Source organism: Danio rerio, chromosome 19, assembly GCF_052040795.2.
Source record: "Danio rerio strain M-AB ecotype USA chromosome 19, GRCz13ab, whole genome shotgun sequence".
Lineage (NCBI taxonomy): Eukaryota > Metazoa > Chordata > Actinopteri > Cypriniformes > Danionidae > Danio > Danio rerio.
Window position 1 is genome coordinate 5,085,430 of NC_141039.2, and position 17,994 is coordinate 5,103,423.

General features: G+C 37.0%; 1 protein-coding gene across 7 annotated transcripts in view; it reads left to right on the forward strand.

Moving 5' to 3' along the window:
• col22a1 (collagen, type XXII, alpha 1) overlaps positions 1 to 17,994 on the forward strand; it is a 129,798-nt gene that overhangs the window by 103,803 nt on the left and 8,001 nt on the right. For all 7 annotated transcript variants that reach the window (XR_015515655.1, XR_015515654.1, XR_015515656.1 and 4 more), the window contains 20 exon segments: positions 893 to 946; positions 1,491 to 1,544; positions 1,645 to 1,698; positions 3,141 to 3,194; positions 3,417 to 3,521; positions 4,386 to 4,430; positions 6,296 to 6,373; positions 6,730 to 6,765; positions 6,854 to 6,907; positions 9,439 to 9,483; positions 9,780 to 9,815; positions 11,599 to 11,712; positions 11,856 to 11,909; positions 11,992 to 12,045; positions 12,133 to 12,186; positions 12,284 to 12,337; positions 12,429 to 12,482; positions 14,110 to 14,163; positions 14,274 to 14,327; positions 14,599 to 14,643. Coding sequence is in view for 3 of the 7 variants with exons in the window: in XM_087293833.1 (XP_087149959.1) it covers positions 893 to 946; positions 1,491 to 1,544; positions 1,645 to 1,698; positions 3,141 to 3,194; positions 3,417 to 3,521; positions 4,386 to 4,430; positions 6,296 to 6,373; positions 6,730 to 6,765; positions 6,854 to 6,907; positions 9,439 to 9,483; positions 9,780 to 9,815; positions 11,599 to 11,712; positions 11,856 to 11,909; positions 11,992 to 12,045; positions 12,133 to 12,186; positions 12,284 to 12,337; positions 12,429 to 12,482; positions 14,110 to 14,163; positions 14,274 to 14,327; positions 14,599 to 14,643 (1,152 nt within the window). In the remaining 4 variants the exon portion in view is untranslated.

Sequence of the window (17,994 nt, forward strand, 5' to 3'; positions counted from 1 at the left end):
ACAGGGTCTGGGATAGAATCCGGGTCTCTGGCGTGAAAGTTAAGTGACGTTTGTACTGAGCTAATGGGAGTTGATGAACAGTGCACAAGATATGCATCAAGACTTGCTCATCTTTGGGTTACTATATTATATTTATAATAATAAAAAACACATTTTTAATAAGTATATATTTTGTTTATTATATTGTTGTTATATTACAATTTCAAATTATATTACAAATTGTATTATATTCATAATATACTCATAATAATAATATTAAATAATAATAAAATAGTTTTTAATCAGTATAAATGTTATTTATTAAATTATTGTTATATTACATATTAAAATTATTATATTATATTATATTATATTATATTATATTATATTATATTATATTATATTATATTATATTATATTATATTATATTATATTATTTTATATTATATTATATTATACACATTAAAAAAAAGTTAGATTTATGTAGCTGAATGCATTATTCTATTTTATTTCTAAGGCTGAATTCAAGAGTCTCTAATAAAATAGTCCAGCCACCATGCGATGCATCATTTACACAAGCACAGACAAGCTTGTTACAATGATGTATCTACTCTCACCTGAATTTATTAGTGTGAAATGAGAAATCTCATGTTGAACTACTGCATTTCTCACTAGTTCAGCCAAACGCAATCATTCCTGTCAGAGAAACTGCTTGACTTCATATTCAAAGAGAGCCAAGTTTCAGATTTCTGGAGTAAACTTTGAGAAAGGAAATTACAAAGTCAACACGACAGTAAAGTATACTAGAACAGAACAAAAATATCACACACTGTACACTTTATAGACATGAGTTCTGACTTTAGTAACTGTTAACATTAATATAATAATATCACAATATCTTTGATATTTCCAGGGTCAAAGAGGACTACCTGGAGAGCAAGGTTTCAGAGGACAACCAGGACCTGTGGTAAACCACAAACACGCTTTTAAAGAGACCCTATTTTGTTTTCATGCAATAGATTTGCATAAGGTTATATAAGCAATATCACATGAGTAGCAGTGCATTGTATGTATTGTTAAGAATTGTATTGTGTAATGTATTGTGATTTATGTTAGCTATGTATGCTATGCTATCTCAAACAGCACTCTTGTTCAGTAGCCAGTGCACTGATCAGGTGGTTAGCCATTTTAAATCTTGTCTCGAGCTCAAAAATACAGTGCACTGAAATGTTTGCAATGAATCGTGAAAATCAGGGCGTATTGATAAGTGTTATGCGGTTAAACATATACGCATTAAAGGTCAGCTGTGTTAGTGTTGCAGTTTCAGTTCATGTCCTCATCCTTTAAAAATGCATACAAAGTGAATTTGAAATAGAATTTGAGTATACAATCTTTGATCATTCACACAAGCTGACTATGATGGTAACAGTTAGTCCTTATTTTTCATATTCCATATTTTTAGAGCAATTGAGATGTTTCTTGTGTGTCTGAGGTGTTGTTTATGTGCTCAGGGCCCTAAGGGTGATGCTGGTGATAAAGGAGAGCCAGGCAGACACGGAGACCCAGTGAGTTTGTCTTGCTCTCTCACATGATGTTTTTTGTTGTTGTTGTTGTTGTTGTTGTTGTCATCATAACTTTTCACTGTCACAACTTTTAATGTTTTAGGGTCCGCCTGGATTGATGGGCCCTCAGGGGTCCCGAGGACTGCCAGGGAATGTGGTAAGTTCCTCAATAAATCCTTGCCTTTTTTGACATCCAAAATACAAACTCTGTGTCAAGAAATATACAGTGGGGGAAAAGGTATTGAAAACATCACCATTTTTCGGAGAAAATATATTTCTAAAGGTGCCGAAATTTTCACCGGATGTTGGTACCAACCAAAGAAATGCATATATAAAAAAAGAAACCAAAACTAATTAGTTTATAAATGAAGTTATGTGTAATAAACTGAAATGACAAAGGCAAAAAGTATTGAACACATGAAGATAGGGAGGTGTAAAAAGGCATGGACAGTTCAGACAGCAGTGAAATCTCTGAGCTGAAATCTCTCAGTAGTTCTTCAGCAACCCTCTGCCCTTTGTCATTGTAAATTAATATCAGCTGCTTCAGTCCAACATCTACATTAGTAGGATTATAAAGATGAAAGCCGGGTGGACATTTCAGCAAGACAATGATCCAAAACACAGCCAAGGAAACTCTCAAATGCTTTCAGAGAAAGAAAATCAAGCTGTGGAATGGCCAAGCCAATCACCTGATGTGAATCCAGTAGAGTTACAAAATGAAGATCAGATTTGATTGATGAAACCCACAGAACCATCAAGATTTTTACACTATTGAAGTCTGTGAAAAACTCACACCTGAGCAATGCATGTGACTTCATTCTCCATATGAGAGGCGTCTTTTCCTAAGTTAAAAAAAGTAACTGTATAAACAATACATATAAGCAAATCAAGATTTTAACCACTAATCTATCAGATCTATTTACTGTAGCTATAGTTTGTGTAGCATTACTTTCACAGAAAAATTGTCTTGCTTAATGTAACTTAAGACTATTTGTCGCACATATACTGAATTATAATGGATTTTGTCGATTGACAACTGAATATACACAAAATATATGATGGTGAAACCTTTGAGAAGTATCGAAAATAGACTAAATCTTGTTAAATCTGTGGATACAGTTGATCTTACAAAATGTTTTCCACATTTCCACAAATCTTAGTTGTTTCACACTATACACAAATGGTGCCACTCAGTCTTTTTGCCACTCAGTGGACAGAATCACGGTCACTCCAGAAATCTCTTGGATTTGATTACAATGATCTTGATTTTCCTTTCAAGAAATACAATTATTTCTGGATAAAACAAGGGGTCTTTTATTTAGTTTTTGTCATTTTTGGGGTCTTTGTATTTTTAAAGAATTAACTAATAAAAACTGATAATTTTACTACAATAAATTAAGAGTTTTTAAGGAATAAATTAATTTTTTTTTTCATTTCATTTTTATTTTGAGTGTTAAAAATGTTTCTAATTAACTATTATAACTATAATAATTATGACTAAACCCTTTGGTTTTGGTCTAGGGTTTGGCTCATGTCCATAATTTAAATTTTATTGCTAAATATTGTTTGTGTGCTAAATTGTGTGTGTGTGTTTTTCAGGGTATTCCAGGCAGCATTGGCCCACCTGGTATTGCTGGTCAGAAAGGAGACAAGGTATGATTAATAATAATAATAATAATAATAATAATACTTATTTTATATACTGTAAAAACAAATAGCATGTCTAGCTGTGTTGATGTTTAGATATTAAATTAGTCGGATTGATATTTTAAATTTCTTTTAAATTATTTATATATTGTTTAATTTTTGTAACTCAGATAATTAACAGTAATAATATTAATAATTCACCCTATTAATAACTGATCTTATTAACAGGGAGATGGAGGAAAAGATGGCCCTCCTGGACCCCCTGGTCCAACCGGTGAGCCTGGTTTAAGAGGAGAAATTGGTTTGCCAGGAAAAGGCAAAGAGGGAGAAAAGGTAATGCATTTCTCTAGAGAATTCATCAGTTTGATAACAGCGATTATACTTTTTAATAGTGTTACTGTTGTAAATGTTCCGTGCCGATTTTCAGAACTACTAACAAAACAATTAGGTTTAAAAGCAGTGATCAGGCATTTTGTTTCATTCTTGTTTTACAGTTTCCCACCCATGAGCGTTTAATAAGCATCACATTGTGTTTACCTCCTCATGCACTGGAGAATCTGAAAGTTGTTTACGCTAACGTTTTCCATTTATATTCGCTGATTGTGGTTAAACGCAGTGAAACGTGGAGCATAAAACTACCACACATTAAACTAATGAGTCAACAGGACCACGACTGCAGGTGTTACAGGGGGAACGGGGCTTGTTTTATAGCTACTGCTGCTTTCTTTTTCCAGCTAGACCCACATCCAGAGTCTAACAAAGATACTTGCATTCTAATGCCTCTTTACAATTTTCAAGTTTTTTTATTGATATTATTTTACATTATTGATCTTAAACCAAACACCATCATCATGATTTACTTAAATTGGATTTTTCAGTAAATCATGGCTTAAGTTTCATTTCATTTGCCTCAAAAAGCTGTTTTATGTTTATGTTTAAAATATTTATTAATAAAAAAAAAAAATTGTGATAGGGAAAGTTGAAGGATTATTATAATTCCTTACATTTATACAGCACTTATATGGGCACTCGAAGCGCTTTACACAATGGGGGGGGGGATCTCCTCATCCACCACCAGTGTGCAGCATTCACCTGGATGACATGACGGCAGCCATTTTGCGCCAGATCGCATACTGATGATAAAAGTAGAGAGTGAAACTGGCATAACAATAGTTATCTGTTTTTGTTGAATTACAGGGCGACGCAGGACCTCCAGGTATAGCCGGACCTCCCGGACTGAGGGTAATGAGACCACTTCTACAAATGTTTTCTTGTTCAAAGAAAGACGCTTCATTTTGTCTTCTGTCAGCAAGGTCTTACTGCTTATTTTTCATCATAAGCACTTGTGAGCTCCCTAGGGGCATTTCATTTATGTGGTGATTTATTATATATATATATATATATATATATATATATATATATATATATATATATATATATATATATATATATATATATATTTAGGGCTGTCAAAATTAATGCGTTAACGCATGTGATTATTGTAAAATATTTAACGCGTTAAAAAAAAATAACGCAAATAACGCAGTTGCAGGTTTTTTTTATTTCCTGTTGTGGCCGACGTGTGTTTAGGCGCCTTGGGCAGCAGAATAGAGAGCGTACCCCCCAGTCTTCACTTTCATCAGCTACACCGACTCTCTCCCTCATGAATCTCGCACATCAGCAAACTGGTCACTTTCTTTTTCACTTTTGGGTTGAGGGCGTCGTGATTGTCGTTTGCCTAGAGCGCCAGGTTCACCTTGCTCTGGCCCTGCGTGTGTTTAACATGCAAAGAAATTTGAATAAAACCAAAGACGCGCTTTTAGAAGGAAAGTTTCAGTATAAAACAATTAATGTCGCATCATCCTGCGTTTCCTTCAGAGTTTCATGCAGTTTCAGGTGTTTAAATTTTTAATTTTTAAACTTTAACTGCAGTTTAGCAGTTCACTTTCATTCTGCAGATTTTCATTCAGGATGTTTTAATGGAATTTGATACCGCATGACGAATGGAAAGAAAAACCTCCGCATTTCGGGACTTGCGTGATCCTTTAAGGCAGGGGTGTCCAAACTTTCTGGGCCGAGGGCCAGATGCAAAAAAAAAAAACGTTGTCGCGGGCCAAATTTTACATACATCACACAGACACGCATATATATGTATGTATGTATTTATGTAACGGAGAGAAGATTTTTTTCCACACATTTCTAAACATAATAGGTTTAATAACTCATTTCTAATAACTGATTTATTTTATCTTTGTCATGATGACAGTATATAATATTTGACTAGATATTTTTTAAGACACTTCTATACAGCTTAAAGTGACATTTAAAGGCTTAACTAGGTTAATTAAGTTAACTAGTCAAGTTAAGGTAATTAGGCAAGTTATTTTATAACAATGGTTTGTTCTGAAGACTTAAGGGGCTAATAATTTTGACCTTAAAATGGTTCATAAAAAATAAAAACTGCTTTTATTCTAGCCAAAATAAAATAAATAAGTCTTTCTCCAGAAGAAAAAATATTATCAGACATACTGTGAAAATGTCCTTGCTAAACATAATTTGGGAAATATTTAAAAAAGAAGAAATAAATCAAAGAGGGGCTAATAATTCAGACTTCAACTGTGTATAGATAGATAGATAGATAGATAGATAGATAGATAGATAGATAGATAGATAGATAGATAGATAGATAGATAGATAGATAGATAGATAGATAGATAGATAGATAGATAGATAGATCATAACAAGAACTGCTGCTTAATTGAATGCATGTAATAGCGACACCCGGTGGTTATTTATTGAATTACGTTCATTTTTGTTTAGCGGGCCAGATTCTATTGATATTTATAAAAAGCCTCGCGGGCCGCCACAAAACTGATTGCGGGCCGCAGATGGCCCACGGGCCGTAGTTTGGACACCCCTGCTTTAAGGTATTAAAAAAAGCGCTGCTTACATGGTAGACTCTTAATCAGTATTATCTTAATCATAAAAGCGGAGTGTTGGTGTCCAGATGGATAAAAAGTCAGACAGACCTGCAGAAGCCCTGTTATATAGTAAGGTGGAGTTATAGTTATGTCTTCATGTTTATCCCTTTATATTTTGTGTATTAGGGTTTGCCCGGTAATCAGGGGATGCAAGGGATGCCAGGAAACAGAGGACCACCAGGAGAGGGAAGCCCTGGATCTCAGGTAAACACACACTCACTATTTAATCAAAACAGTCATTTTCTCATTATCAGTTAGTGAAACAAATGACTTACCTAAAAGGTCACATGGAAAAAAAAACATGACTAAAAACTGACTGTTGTTAATATGAAAAAGGGATTGAAACCAATGATTCTAACAGATGACATATGCACATGCAAACATGCATATTTACTAACACATGCATAAAAACTTGTTGTTAAAAGTATGCTGCATATACGTACTATGGGGAAGCTTTTCCAACTTTTCTGACCCTATTCAATATCTCTTACTGTGTGGATCTGAAGTGAGACACATTTCACTATGCTTATAGTTGATTGATATTCTACATCTCACTTTAGGGGCCTCCAGGACCTGCGGGACCACCGGGTGCAGCGGTAAAGGATCTGTGCATGTGTATCTTAGTTTAAAATGAGACATGTTCAAAGAAAAGCCCTAAAGTGACATGTCATGTTTGATATTTAGGGTTTGAGAGGACCCCCAGGAGTGGCTGGAGTACAGGGACCTGCTGGACATAATGTAGGATTCATTTTGATTTGATTAATTATTTGTGGCAGTTCAAAGGCATTGTAGAAACTAAACTAAACTGAAACTGTGGTCAGTGGAAAACTTGACAAATTGATTTAATAGAATGTTTTCAATCAGAAGTATGAAGGAACAGCAAGCAACAACATGACCTTTACATTTCTCTAACAGATATTCAATTCTAAGTATATGTTTTAATTTAAAGGTGCGGTGTGTAAGTTTGACACCCAGTGGTTAAACTAAGTATTACATTCCTGGATCAAAACAAACTCAAGAGCAGGTTGCCAGATTGACGGAGCGAGTCTGACGATCGAGCCTAAGAGCTGATTTAAGTCGTGTTCTAAATTAAAGCACTAGCATATTCAATGGAGTTTTTGTCCTAATCAACCCCTTGAATTGATATATTGGAAACGGCTTCTATTTCTTGCAGCTGAACTGACAATGATCACCTCAGGTGTACCTCATGTGCTTTATTCAGTGTTAAGTGCTAATACTGTGAGTTTGAATGCCATTTTACATGAGATTTATTGCCATACTACTGAAAGCAGCAGCAGATAGTTCACCTCAGATCTTGAAAATAAAACATTTGAAATTGAACTTTAGAACTGAGAACTAATGCAAACCATGATTCGGCATGTACGCTTAATAATGTTAAAGAAGTTTAATATGCATTAATAAGATCTTAAACCTTACCATTTCGTAAGTTAGTGTATATTCTGTGCTTCTGAATGGCTGTATTTGCATTTCTGTCGTGTTTTTGTCTGGTGCAAGCAGCCAAACTGCTTATCACCGAAAATCTCGTCATGTAGCATGTTGTTAGGACAAGCGGTTACAATCTAACCTGCTCACTTAATGTTTACACTCTTATTATTTATTTGCTAATTAATAACCTCATGTGGAACTCTGAATCTGCGTCAGATTTGGCAGTCTGCTACTGTCCACTTCGATTTTCGATGCATGCTTTGAGAGCCTTTCTGAATGACTGAATGAATGAAATACGTGGTTTTCTACCAAGGCATCCCGGGATGTTGAACTATAATTGGCTAAACTGGCATTGAGTGGGTTAAAAGAACCGAAACAAAGACAGTGGCTGTTTCTCAATTCCAAGAATGCAGAGAACGGACTTGCGTTCTTCTGGAGACCGGTCTTGCCAGGTGTCCTCGGAAGAACGAACTCAGGAGACCGCGAGGACAGAGAACGCGTCCTGTGAGAAATGAGATGCTGCGTTCTTCCTGATGGTCACGTGACCTTCTCGCATTTTAAATAGTAAATTATTGAAACGTTACAGCATTTATACAACGATTTATGGTTTTTCAACTTTTCAAAATATATGCTCTGCATAAAAACATTATAAATATACTCTGCACAATATAAATAAAACAGATTTTAAAACGAATTTCAGCAAACAAACACCCTTAATGTGTTTATTCCTTTATTAAGATGTCCATGGTAATGTTTAGTTTCATTTAGGGAAACTCCTGAGGTTAATATGTTATATCTCTAAACTTTAATAATACATCTAAATAAAATGCTGCGCTTCCCACCTCCAGTCGCAATGACTTCTGGGACTTCCAGAGCGAGTTCGGTGCTCAAGTCTGCTTCAATGCGTCCTCGATATCAAGAACACATCCGGGAAGTTTCACGCGTCCTCTGTACTTGCGGTCTTGAGTATTGGAACTGAACTTAGGCAGCTGATGATGATGTTACACGAGAACACGAAGACGCAAGACCGCTGAAGAACGCATATTGGGAAACAGACAGTGTTCCGGCATTCAAAACACATTTTCAAAGCAGAATATCTGACTTCAGCATTGTTTTTCAGATAAACAAGAATGTTTCCTAAATATCTGCACACATATTATGGTGTTTTTATGCTTTAGAAAAGTCAAAAACGTGCACGCAGCACCTTAAAATTAACATGGTCTTGTATTATGCAACATAAAGGGGAAAAAATAAACATCACCACCCAGCACACTATCACGCAGGCAAAATCTACTGCAGACCTTCTTTATTTTTAGTAATTTTTAGCAGAAATTTCCCAGAAATAGAAATAAATGTATTAAATAATAATAATAACTGCTATTTAATGTTTAGAATGCAGATCTAATTATTCCACTTGTTTGGTAAACAAAGCTACAATAAGTCCCTCGTATATCATATCTACTAAAAGAAAATACAATCTTACAAACTGTATTGTACGTTAATCATCAAAAGATCCTAATTATCCAATAATATGACTAAATGTATTTAATAAATGAGTAAATGTGTACAGAATATTTACACACATTTACAAAAGTGATCAAAAAAATAAATAGATTAAATGATGGGCTCAAAAAGGTTTCTGCAGATGCAGATTCATCATATTCTGCACCTGTACGATGACAATGTGTTGAGTTTCACTGCACTGCTGTGGATCACAGTTGAGTAGTCTTGGGAATACGGTGTCATTTAGTGTCTAACAAGGTTTAAATGTGAGGTTCAGCAGCCATCAGGATTCATGTGTGTGAGTTTGTGTCTACTTTTAGGGTATACCTGGAAGACCAGGAGAGAAGGGCTCCCCTGGAGAACCAGTGAGTGATACCTGTGTCAATAAAAAAAAAACTAATTCATCAATTAGGTTGACACTATTAATCAGTCCCTCCAGAATGTTGCAGGTAGTTCTTGAGATTTAAAGAAGTACAATATTTTTTGTGGGTTTTGATAGCAGATGATTCCATAAGTTTGAGTAAAGGGCATTTTAGGCTGCAGATATTTCTTCCAAATCCTGTAGGGACTGATTAATATTCACCTGCTGATGATGGATCATGCAGCGTATGCTTGGATTATGAATCTCATATAAGGTTTTTAACTGAATTTTGTTTTCCAGGGAAAAGCTGCAGACCTTTCTGATCTAAACCTGAAGGTATCAGCACGCGTCCATCAAGCCCTGCAAATATCATTAATTTATTCATCATTCATTCATCAATTCATCTGTCCATTCTTCCTATCATTGAACACAAGCCAGCTCTTTAACTCAGTGTGACGTAAACATTCAACATCGATCCATGGGCTCTATTTTGACGGTCCATGCGCAGGGCGCAAACGCTTTCAGGGCGTGTCGGAACGCATTTTTGCTAATTTAAGGATGGGAAAATCTGCTTTGCGCCATGGCGCATGGTCTAAAAGGGTTGAGTTTATTTTCTTAATGAGTTATAGGTGTGTTTTGAGAATAAACCAATTAGAGTCTCATCTCCCATTCCCTTTAAGAGCCAGCTGCGTCGCGCCAAGAGCGCATTCGCTATTTACAGGATGCAAAGTAAGTCTAAGTGGAAAAAATGAGCATTTCACAAGCAAACAGTTAACAGTTGACAGTTTTTTAACAGAAAACTGTTAAACAGAGCATCTACTGCGTGAGAATGAGAGATAATGGATCTACTTTCACATTCGCTCTTGGATAGGGAAACCTTTACGCACAGACATCAATTAGCCTATAAATAATTAATTTCGTTTGTTAAGCGCAAATATTCGTTTCAAAACTATTTCTAAATTCAGTTCTAATTTCCAGCAAACGAATAATTGAACAAGAATGACCAAGTGTGGTCAAAATACTGAGCTATTTCCAAATACACCTGCCATGCCCCATATGGTCTAAAACCTGACAGGTGGGCAAATCTAAGCTTGTTTTTAATAAAACAAATATAAATATGGATATAATAAATAATTCTGCTAATAATAATAACATTATACAAAAGCAAATTGTTATGAATGAACTGAAAAAGCCTCCCGAGATGAAGAAGACATAAAAGCAGTGATTTTTCATATTTATGTAGGCTAGAAAATAATATGTTTTGTAATATTTTAATCCTTTATATTTATATTCTATATCTATTCTTATTATATCCTAAATATATCCTTAATATTAAAATTTTTTCATATGTAAAGATATTTGCCTATTGCTCTCTTGTGCGTATTAAGCAGTTTGTAAGCGAGGCGCAACTCTGCGCCGGAGTTTAGACCGGGTTTGTTTTGGTCTAATAAAAAATCTATTGTAGTTTCTCAAAATAGCAACGCGCCAGCGGTCCGCCTTCCTTTTTAGAGCAGAACGCCTATGGGCGCACAAATGAGCGCAAATGCATTTGCTATTTAAACAGCGTAGCGCAACGCCTCAAAACGACTCTTGCGCCAAGCTGAAACTACCAAAAGACTATTGCGCCGCGCCTTGCGCCACTTTGCACCGGATGTATGATAGGGCCCCATATGTGTCTATTCCCCAACTCCATTCATCCATTCATTGATCCATTCATTCATCCAATTATTCTTCTTACCATGCATCCACCCATCTCTCCATCCATCCCACTAATGTAACATAACTATTTAGGATATAATACAGTTTAAAATGTAATAAATAGATAGACTACTTAGGTGTATTGAAACACATTAAAGGAAAATACATCTGAATCTGAAGGTTCTTTTGTAAGCTTGAAAGTAAAGAAAGTACTTGTAAAACTTGCAGCTAACTTTCTGCTTGATTTGATTGGACAGCTCCATTAAATCATTATTACAGCATTAAAGTTCATATGCCGTTTGCCTTTATTGATCTAATATTTGACATTTAAATTTGTAACCAGAAATAGTGCTGTTTAATTTAGCTATTTCTTGTTTTTCCATTCTTGGTAATTCTTGGCTTTGCCTTTTCTCTTTCTCAGGGTGTGTGTTCAGATTGTCCTGCTGGGCCGCCTGGACAACCAGGTATTCCAGGACCTCCGGGTGACAAAGGTCATTCTGGACCACCAGGGAAGAACGGACAGGATGGATATGCGGTGAGCATCTTCTTCTTCATTGTTTAATCCTGATTTTAAAATGTGAGTGGAGTGAAAACAAGTGTCATTTATTCATCTTACAACCTGTTAAATATGCAAATTAGAAAATATTTGAATTTTGGTTAAATTGATGACACTTGCAGGGTGCTCCCGGACCAACAGGACCTGCAGGACCGCCTGGTAGTGATGGAGCCAAGGTTAGAATCTAAATTAGACTGTATTTACACACATAAAACAAAAGTCCATGTTTAATATTGAATAATTTGGGTTCTGTTAAAGGGAGTCAAAGGTGACAGAGGCCCTGCAGGCACACCTGGAGATAAGGGTGAAAAGGTACTCACAACAACCTACCTTTTTCAGAACATATTTAAGTTTGTTTTGTAAGCCTTTTTGACATACTGTTGATTTGTATTTATCCAGGGTGCCCCAGGACCTCCTGGTTATCCAGGAGCCGCAGGAGCCATGGGTCAACCTGTGAGCATTTTAAAACTTAAAAACCTTCATAAAGGAAACACTTTCAGTTAGATGGATTAAAAAAACACTTTACTGACATTATTGTCTTGATTTAAAGGGTAATGATGGAAACCCTGGACCTGTAGGAACCCCTGGACCTCCTGGAGAAAAGGCATGTTTACTATGTAGTCTTCTGTAATTTGAATATGTATTATTTTGGATGGTTTACAATAGCTGATCGCCATGCCTATGTGCTTTACTAGGGTAAAGAAGGAATGACTGGAATTCAGGGACCTCCAGGTCTGCCAGGTCTAATGGTACGTTATGTCTTTTTTTAAATATGTGCACATTTTTAGAATGCATAGACTACTATTCAAAATAACTCTCTGTTATGCTTACTTGATGAATATATTAAGCACAGGAATGTAAATAGCTTTATGCTAATATTCATTCAATCATTCATTCATTTTCTTGTCGGCTTAGTCCCTTTATTAATCCGGGGTCGCCACAGCGGTATGAACCGCCAACTTATCCAGCAAGTTTTTACGCAGCGGATGCCCTTCCAGCCGCAACCCATCTCTGGGAAACATCCACACACACGTTCATACACTACGGACAATTTATGCCTAGTTCAGACTGTGTAATTTTACCCCCGATTTTGGCTCGCCGACAGGTTTTGAGAAATCGCCGACAAATGTCTGAAATCACAGGCAAATTGCTGCTCGTGCACGTGAGTGACAATCACACAGTATGAACGATCAAAGATGCGATCTGAGAGAATCGCCGATGAGTCGCTGATGCCTGTGAGATATTTGGCATGCTAAATATCTGGAGCTGTCGGCGATTCAAATCATGCCGTGTGAATTGAGTTTTGACTGAAAATAACATCAGCCATCGCCTACAGCCAATGAGAGAGCGCCATTCGCTTGTGTGTGTGTGTGTGTGTGTGTGTATACATGCTGCAGTTCAGCGGGAGGCTGGGGAAGAAGTTAAAAGCGCTCTTTTTTGGTTTATTTGGACCCACGAAATGGAGGGAAAACTAGTGGAGGTTTGACAGGACTCAGGAGCACCCGTGTCTGTTTGACGTTTCATACAGAAAGAAATTAGTTTATTAACAACGTTGAGGAGAAATGGCTAATTCCCTTTAAACCCAGGTGAGCAAACATGTACATGTTCTACCCCATTAAAGGCTTTTTTCATTATGTAGTTAATAACAAAAGATATACTACTGGTTTTTGGCTGTGAGATGTAGTTTGGACGAAGTTGTCGGCGATTCTTCCTATAGTAAAGTCATGCAATGTGAAAGTCCCTGTCGCCGATCCATCTTGCAGTGTAAACAAAGCAGCGACGAAACGCTAGCCCAGATAGTCATGCAGTGTGAAAACATCTGTGACACGACTACTTTCAAAATCATGCAGTCTGAACTCGGCATTAGTCTACCCAATTTACCTGTACCGCATGTCTTTGCACTATGGGGGAAACCGGAGCACCCGGATGAAACCCACGCAAACGCAGGGAGAACATGCAAACTCCACACAGAAACGCCAACTGAGTCGAGGCTCGACCCAGCGACCTTCTTGCTGTGAGGTGACAGCACTACCTACTGCGCCACTGCTTTGCCATTTTATGCTAATATAATAAAAATAAAATATATATTTTGTTTCTGTAATGCAACAATGTTTTTATCAGCCATTACTGCAGTCTTCAGTGCCACATATTCCTTCAGAAATCATTTTAACTTGCTGATTTGGAAACATTTTGTATTAGTGTTAAAAACACTTGTGTATTGTGTGATACATATGAACTAGATTATTTGATAAGTAGATTTAAAACATGTGCTTGAAATACAATAAAAAGAACATGTAATATTATCTTTCCTGTCTGTTTTAATCTATTTAATGCCAATTTTAGTTGTTCCTTGATACTACTTTTTGTTTCATGTAGGGTATGATGGGTAAACCTGGAAAGGATGGAAGACCAGGAGAATCAGGAGAGCCTGTATGAGTCTGATATTCTGTCCAACAATACTTATTTCTTTACAGTATGCACAGAAATAACAACATTAACATAAAAAAATTAAAAAATTTCTTATTTTTTCCTGCTTACAGGGTAAACAGGGAGAACCAGGACAGCCAGGAAGAGACGGACTCAGAGGAATGCCTGTGAGTGAATAAAAACACTGCATCCTGTAAGACCTGACATTATGATCCATTTGTACATTTTACACTAGGTGGGAATGAGAATGTGTCTCCTTCTGATTATCAATAGTCAAAACGCATATCTTAATACCCGTCGTGAACAAGACCTTTATTACGTATGATTTTCTGTGCAAAGTTGGACTATCAGAACTCTTTTACTTCACTAACAAATACACTGGTGTTATGATTCCTGTGCATTTAAACAAAAGACTGAACAAGTACATCTTTTTCCTAGGGCTTCAAAGGTCACAGAGGAGAGCCCGGACCACCAGGGTCAAAGGTTAGTGAGTGATTAATAATGTTCATACCCATTCAGTTGAAAAACCACAGAATTTAAACAGTAGGGCTGCACAATATATCGTTTCAGCATCAAGATCGTAATATACACATATCCACAACAGATACATCGTAGCATTTGCAATGTCCAGTCGTTATTATAGTTGATCAGGAACAATAGTTGGTCATTGCAAAGTATATGTGATTATTATTAATCCTTTCTAGAGAGCTTATAACATTTTAGCTTTAGACTGCATGGATTATTTATATTTATTTATGCAATGAAGACTGTCTAATTCAGTCTGAATATTATTCAAGTTTAGATTCTCTGGCTTGACCCGACCCGACCCAACCAGCCGATATTTCCTGGCACTATTTTCGGGCCGGGCCATGATCAAGCATTTGTTTGTGTGTGTGTGTGTGTGTGTTTTTTTTTTGTTTGTTTGTTTAGTCATTGCTTAATTAGCCTAATTGGGTGGACAGCTAATTAATAATTAGATAATATAATTAGAAATATTATACAAATATTTTAGCAAAGTCGGCATAAGCAGGGCCAGACGGAATCTGAGGACGTTTTTTGCTCTTTCTGCGGAGAATTTTGGTAAAAATCTGCAGATTTCTGCGGCATTATTTTGGGAGTTTGTAGCGGAGTATCATAACTAAAACCTTAATATATTAAATAAAAAAGTAATTTATTACTGAATAAAAACATATTTACACATTTACTCAAGTAAATAAACAGAATTAATAATGGGCTAAAAATCTGCGGAATTCTGCGGAAAATCTGTGGAAAATCTGCGGTATTCTGCGCGCGCAGATTCCCTGTGGGCGTAGGCATAAGCAACAAGAGTGAGTCTACAAAGTTGCACAATTCACAACAGTAGCTATCTTTCCATCCAAAAATGCGAATAAACTTTTTGCGCAAAACTGGATTATCGCATAAAAGTTTTTGCTTATGAAGCATCGTTTCCATCCAACGAGTCAAAGCGAACAAAATCGTCACTTCCTGATTAACTGGCGCCAAATATCAACAGTAAAAACTGCATTTGCTGCAGTAGGAGAAGCTGCATCAATCTTTTCTAAATGAATGCGCCTCAGAAGACAATCCTGACAAGCAGTGAGCGCGCAGAGGCGTTTGAAGGTGTCAGACGCGGAGCACAGGCGCTCTTGATTCTGGAGGTCATTAATAATATAATAACATTAATACTGAAATGGTAAGGCGTTTTATAATGACCAAAACAACATTTTAGATGTTTTATAATGTGCTCAGCCTGACGTTTTATCCATTCACACACATTTTAAGCATCACATGATCTCTTTTAACAAAATCACATGACCTTTTTTTAATGCACATGCTGGAGTTTGTGCGGTAAAAGTGTTTCCATCGCAGTTTATGCGCATCTTTTCTTATCGAATAAAAAGTTTACCTACCCAGTTAGGCGCATAAGTTTTTTATGCACATTTTCAAAATTTATGCGCATCATGGCGTTTCCATCAACTGGTTTTTTCATGAGCATTTGCAAAATGCGCATAAAATAGGTGGTTGGAAACATAGCTAGTGTCATGTGCAGCAACGCTCTAGCTCCTGCAATAGCATCTAGCCCACTTGCACACATTCACACCACACGCGCAAGCAGAGGTAAAGCAGCATGTGCGCAGCGCGTATGTAGTGCAGAAACAGTGCAGGATCTTATCGATGCATTTATTGGATAAAATTGCTACTTTTTACTGTCATTCAATGTGTTTTTGGTCATTATCAATGAACTGTCACTTTAATTGATCGCAGCACTGCTGCTTCAGCTCTGCTCACACTCCAGTATGCAGTATGAAAGCTCTAATATTTTTTTGTTAACATGGACACTTAAAAAAAAAACATGCACTGCTCATGCTCTGCTCGCACTTGCGGTGTGAAAGAGGCATAAAAACCGGGACTTCCAGGATGAACTGACACATGTCAAGAAGCAGGCTTACCATGGCAGAAAAAAAGGATGATAGTCAGTCATCAATGTCAATTTGGTACGATTCATTCTGAATAAACAAACAATGCAGTTTAAATGCTTCGTCCTTGTTGCATTTTTATTTAAGTCTAATCTAAACTAATTCCTGTAGTTCAAGCAATTCAGAACTGTAGTTGAGAACGTCTGTTATAGCGACTCCTGTATTAAAATATTGTCAGTTTTAAATCGGGCTCATAGTTACAGCTAATGTGTCGGACTGAGTCGGGCTCGGAGGCAAGGTGCACAGGCTCGGGTTTAATTTTTTATGCCTGATCTAAGCTCTAAATCAGGGGTCTCGAACTCAATTTACCTGGGGGCCGCAGGAGGCAAAGTTTGGGTGAGGCTGGGATTTCACAAAAAAAAGTCCTCAAATGTCATTATTAACAGTTTTAATTATTTCTTCTGAACATGAAGTGTCCTGAACATTAATAGAACATTGAGTGAGGATTATGAACAGTTCTTCTGAACATGGCATCTTTTGCCTACTTCTTGCTGCCAGAGACTTGACAGCGCTTCTTCTCACAAATCTGAACCACATTTGGCTTTAGAGCGGACGCAGTTGAGACCCTCAGTATGGCTTGAAGATGATCATCATTAAGTCTAGACCTGTACTTTGACTTATTGAAGTCCTAGGGAAAAAAGTGGGGGAACTCATTCAAAACTTCCATTCCCTCACCTAAAAAAAAGGCGTATATATGTATAAATAAAACACCCCCACCCCACTCCAGTCACATCAGTCTGTACCAGTCTGTATCTACCTATAATATCAATATATATAAGATGCAGGGCAGGCACGTGCACACATAGGGCTCAACCTGTACAGAGCACATGCCCTTTTTAGTCTTGCATAGAAAGTGCCCTTCCAAAATGATCAAAAGTGCCCCCGCGACGCGACACACCCTCGGTCCCGCCCTTCAGTAGGCGCGCGATAACACCGCTCTTGAGTACGCGCGCGACAACACAGCTGATCAGAACGCGCGCGACAACGCGCATTGAGTGACAAGCGCGCTGTGTACGGATAGAATCAGCGGAGCGGGGAGCGCTCTCTCTCCCCGCTCCGCTGATTCTGTCAGTGTACAGCGGTCGGCGCGGGCTACAAAATATTGCACTGAGGGCCGCAAATGGCCCGCGGGCCGCGAGTTTGAGACCCCTGCTCTAAATACTATACAAGTAATTTAACTATGCAGAATTATCCTAATTATCCTAAAATTATGAATGATTAGAAGTAAAAAAGTATTCAAGTCATCTGGTGAAATTGTATTTATCGCAAAATATCTTGCAGAAAAACTAAATATTGTAATAAAACTTTTTTCAATAACGTGCAGGCCTACTAAACAGTACGTGCTTCAAAAAATGCA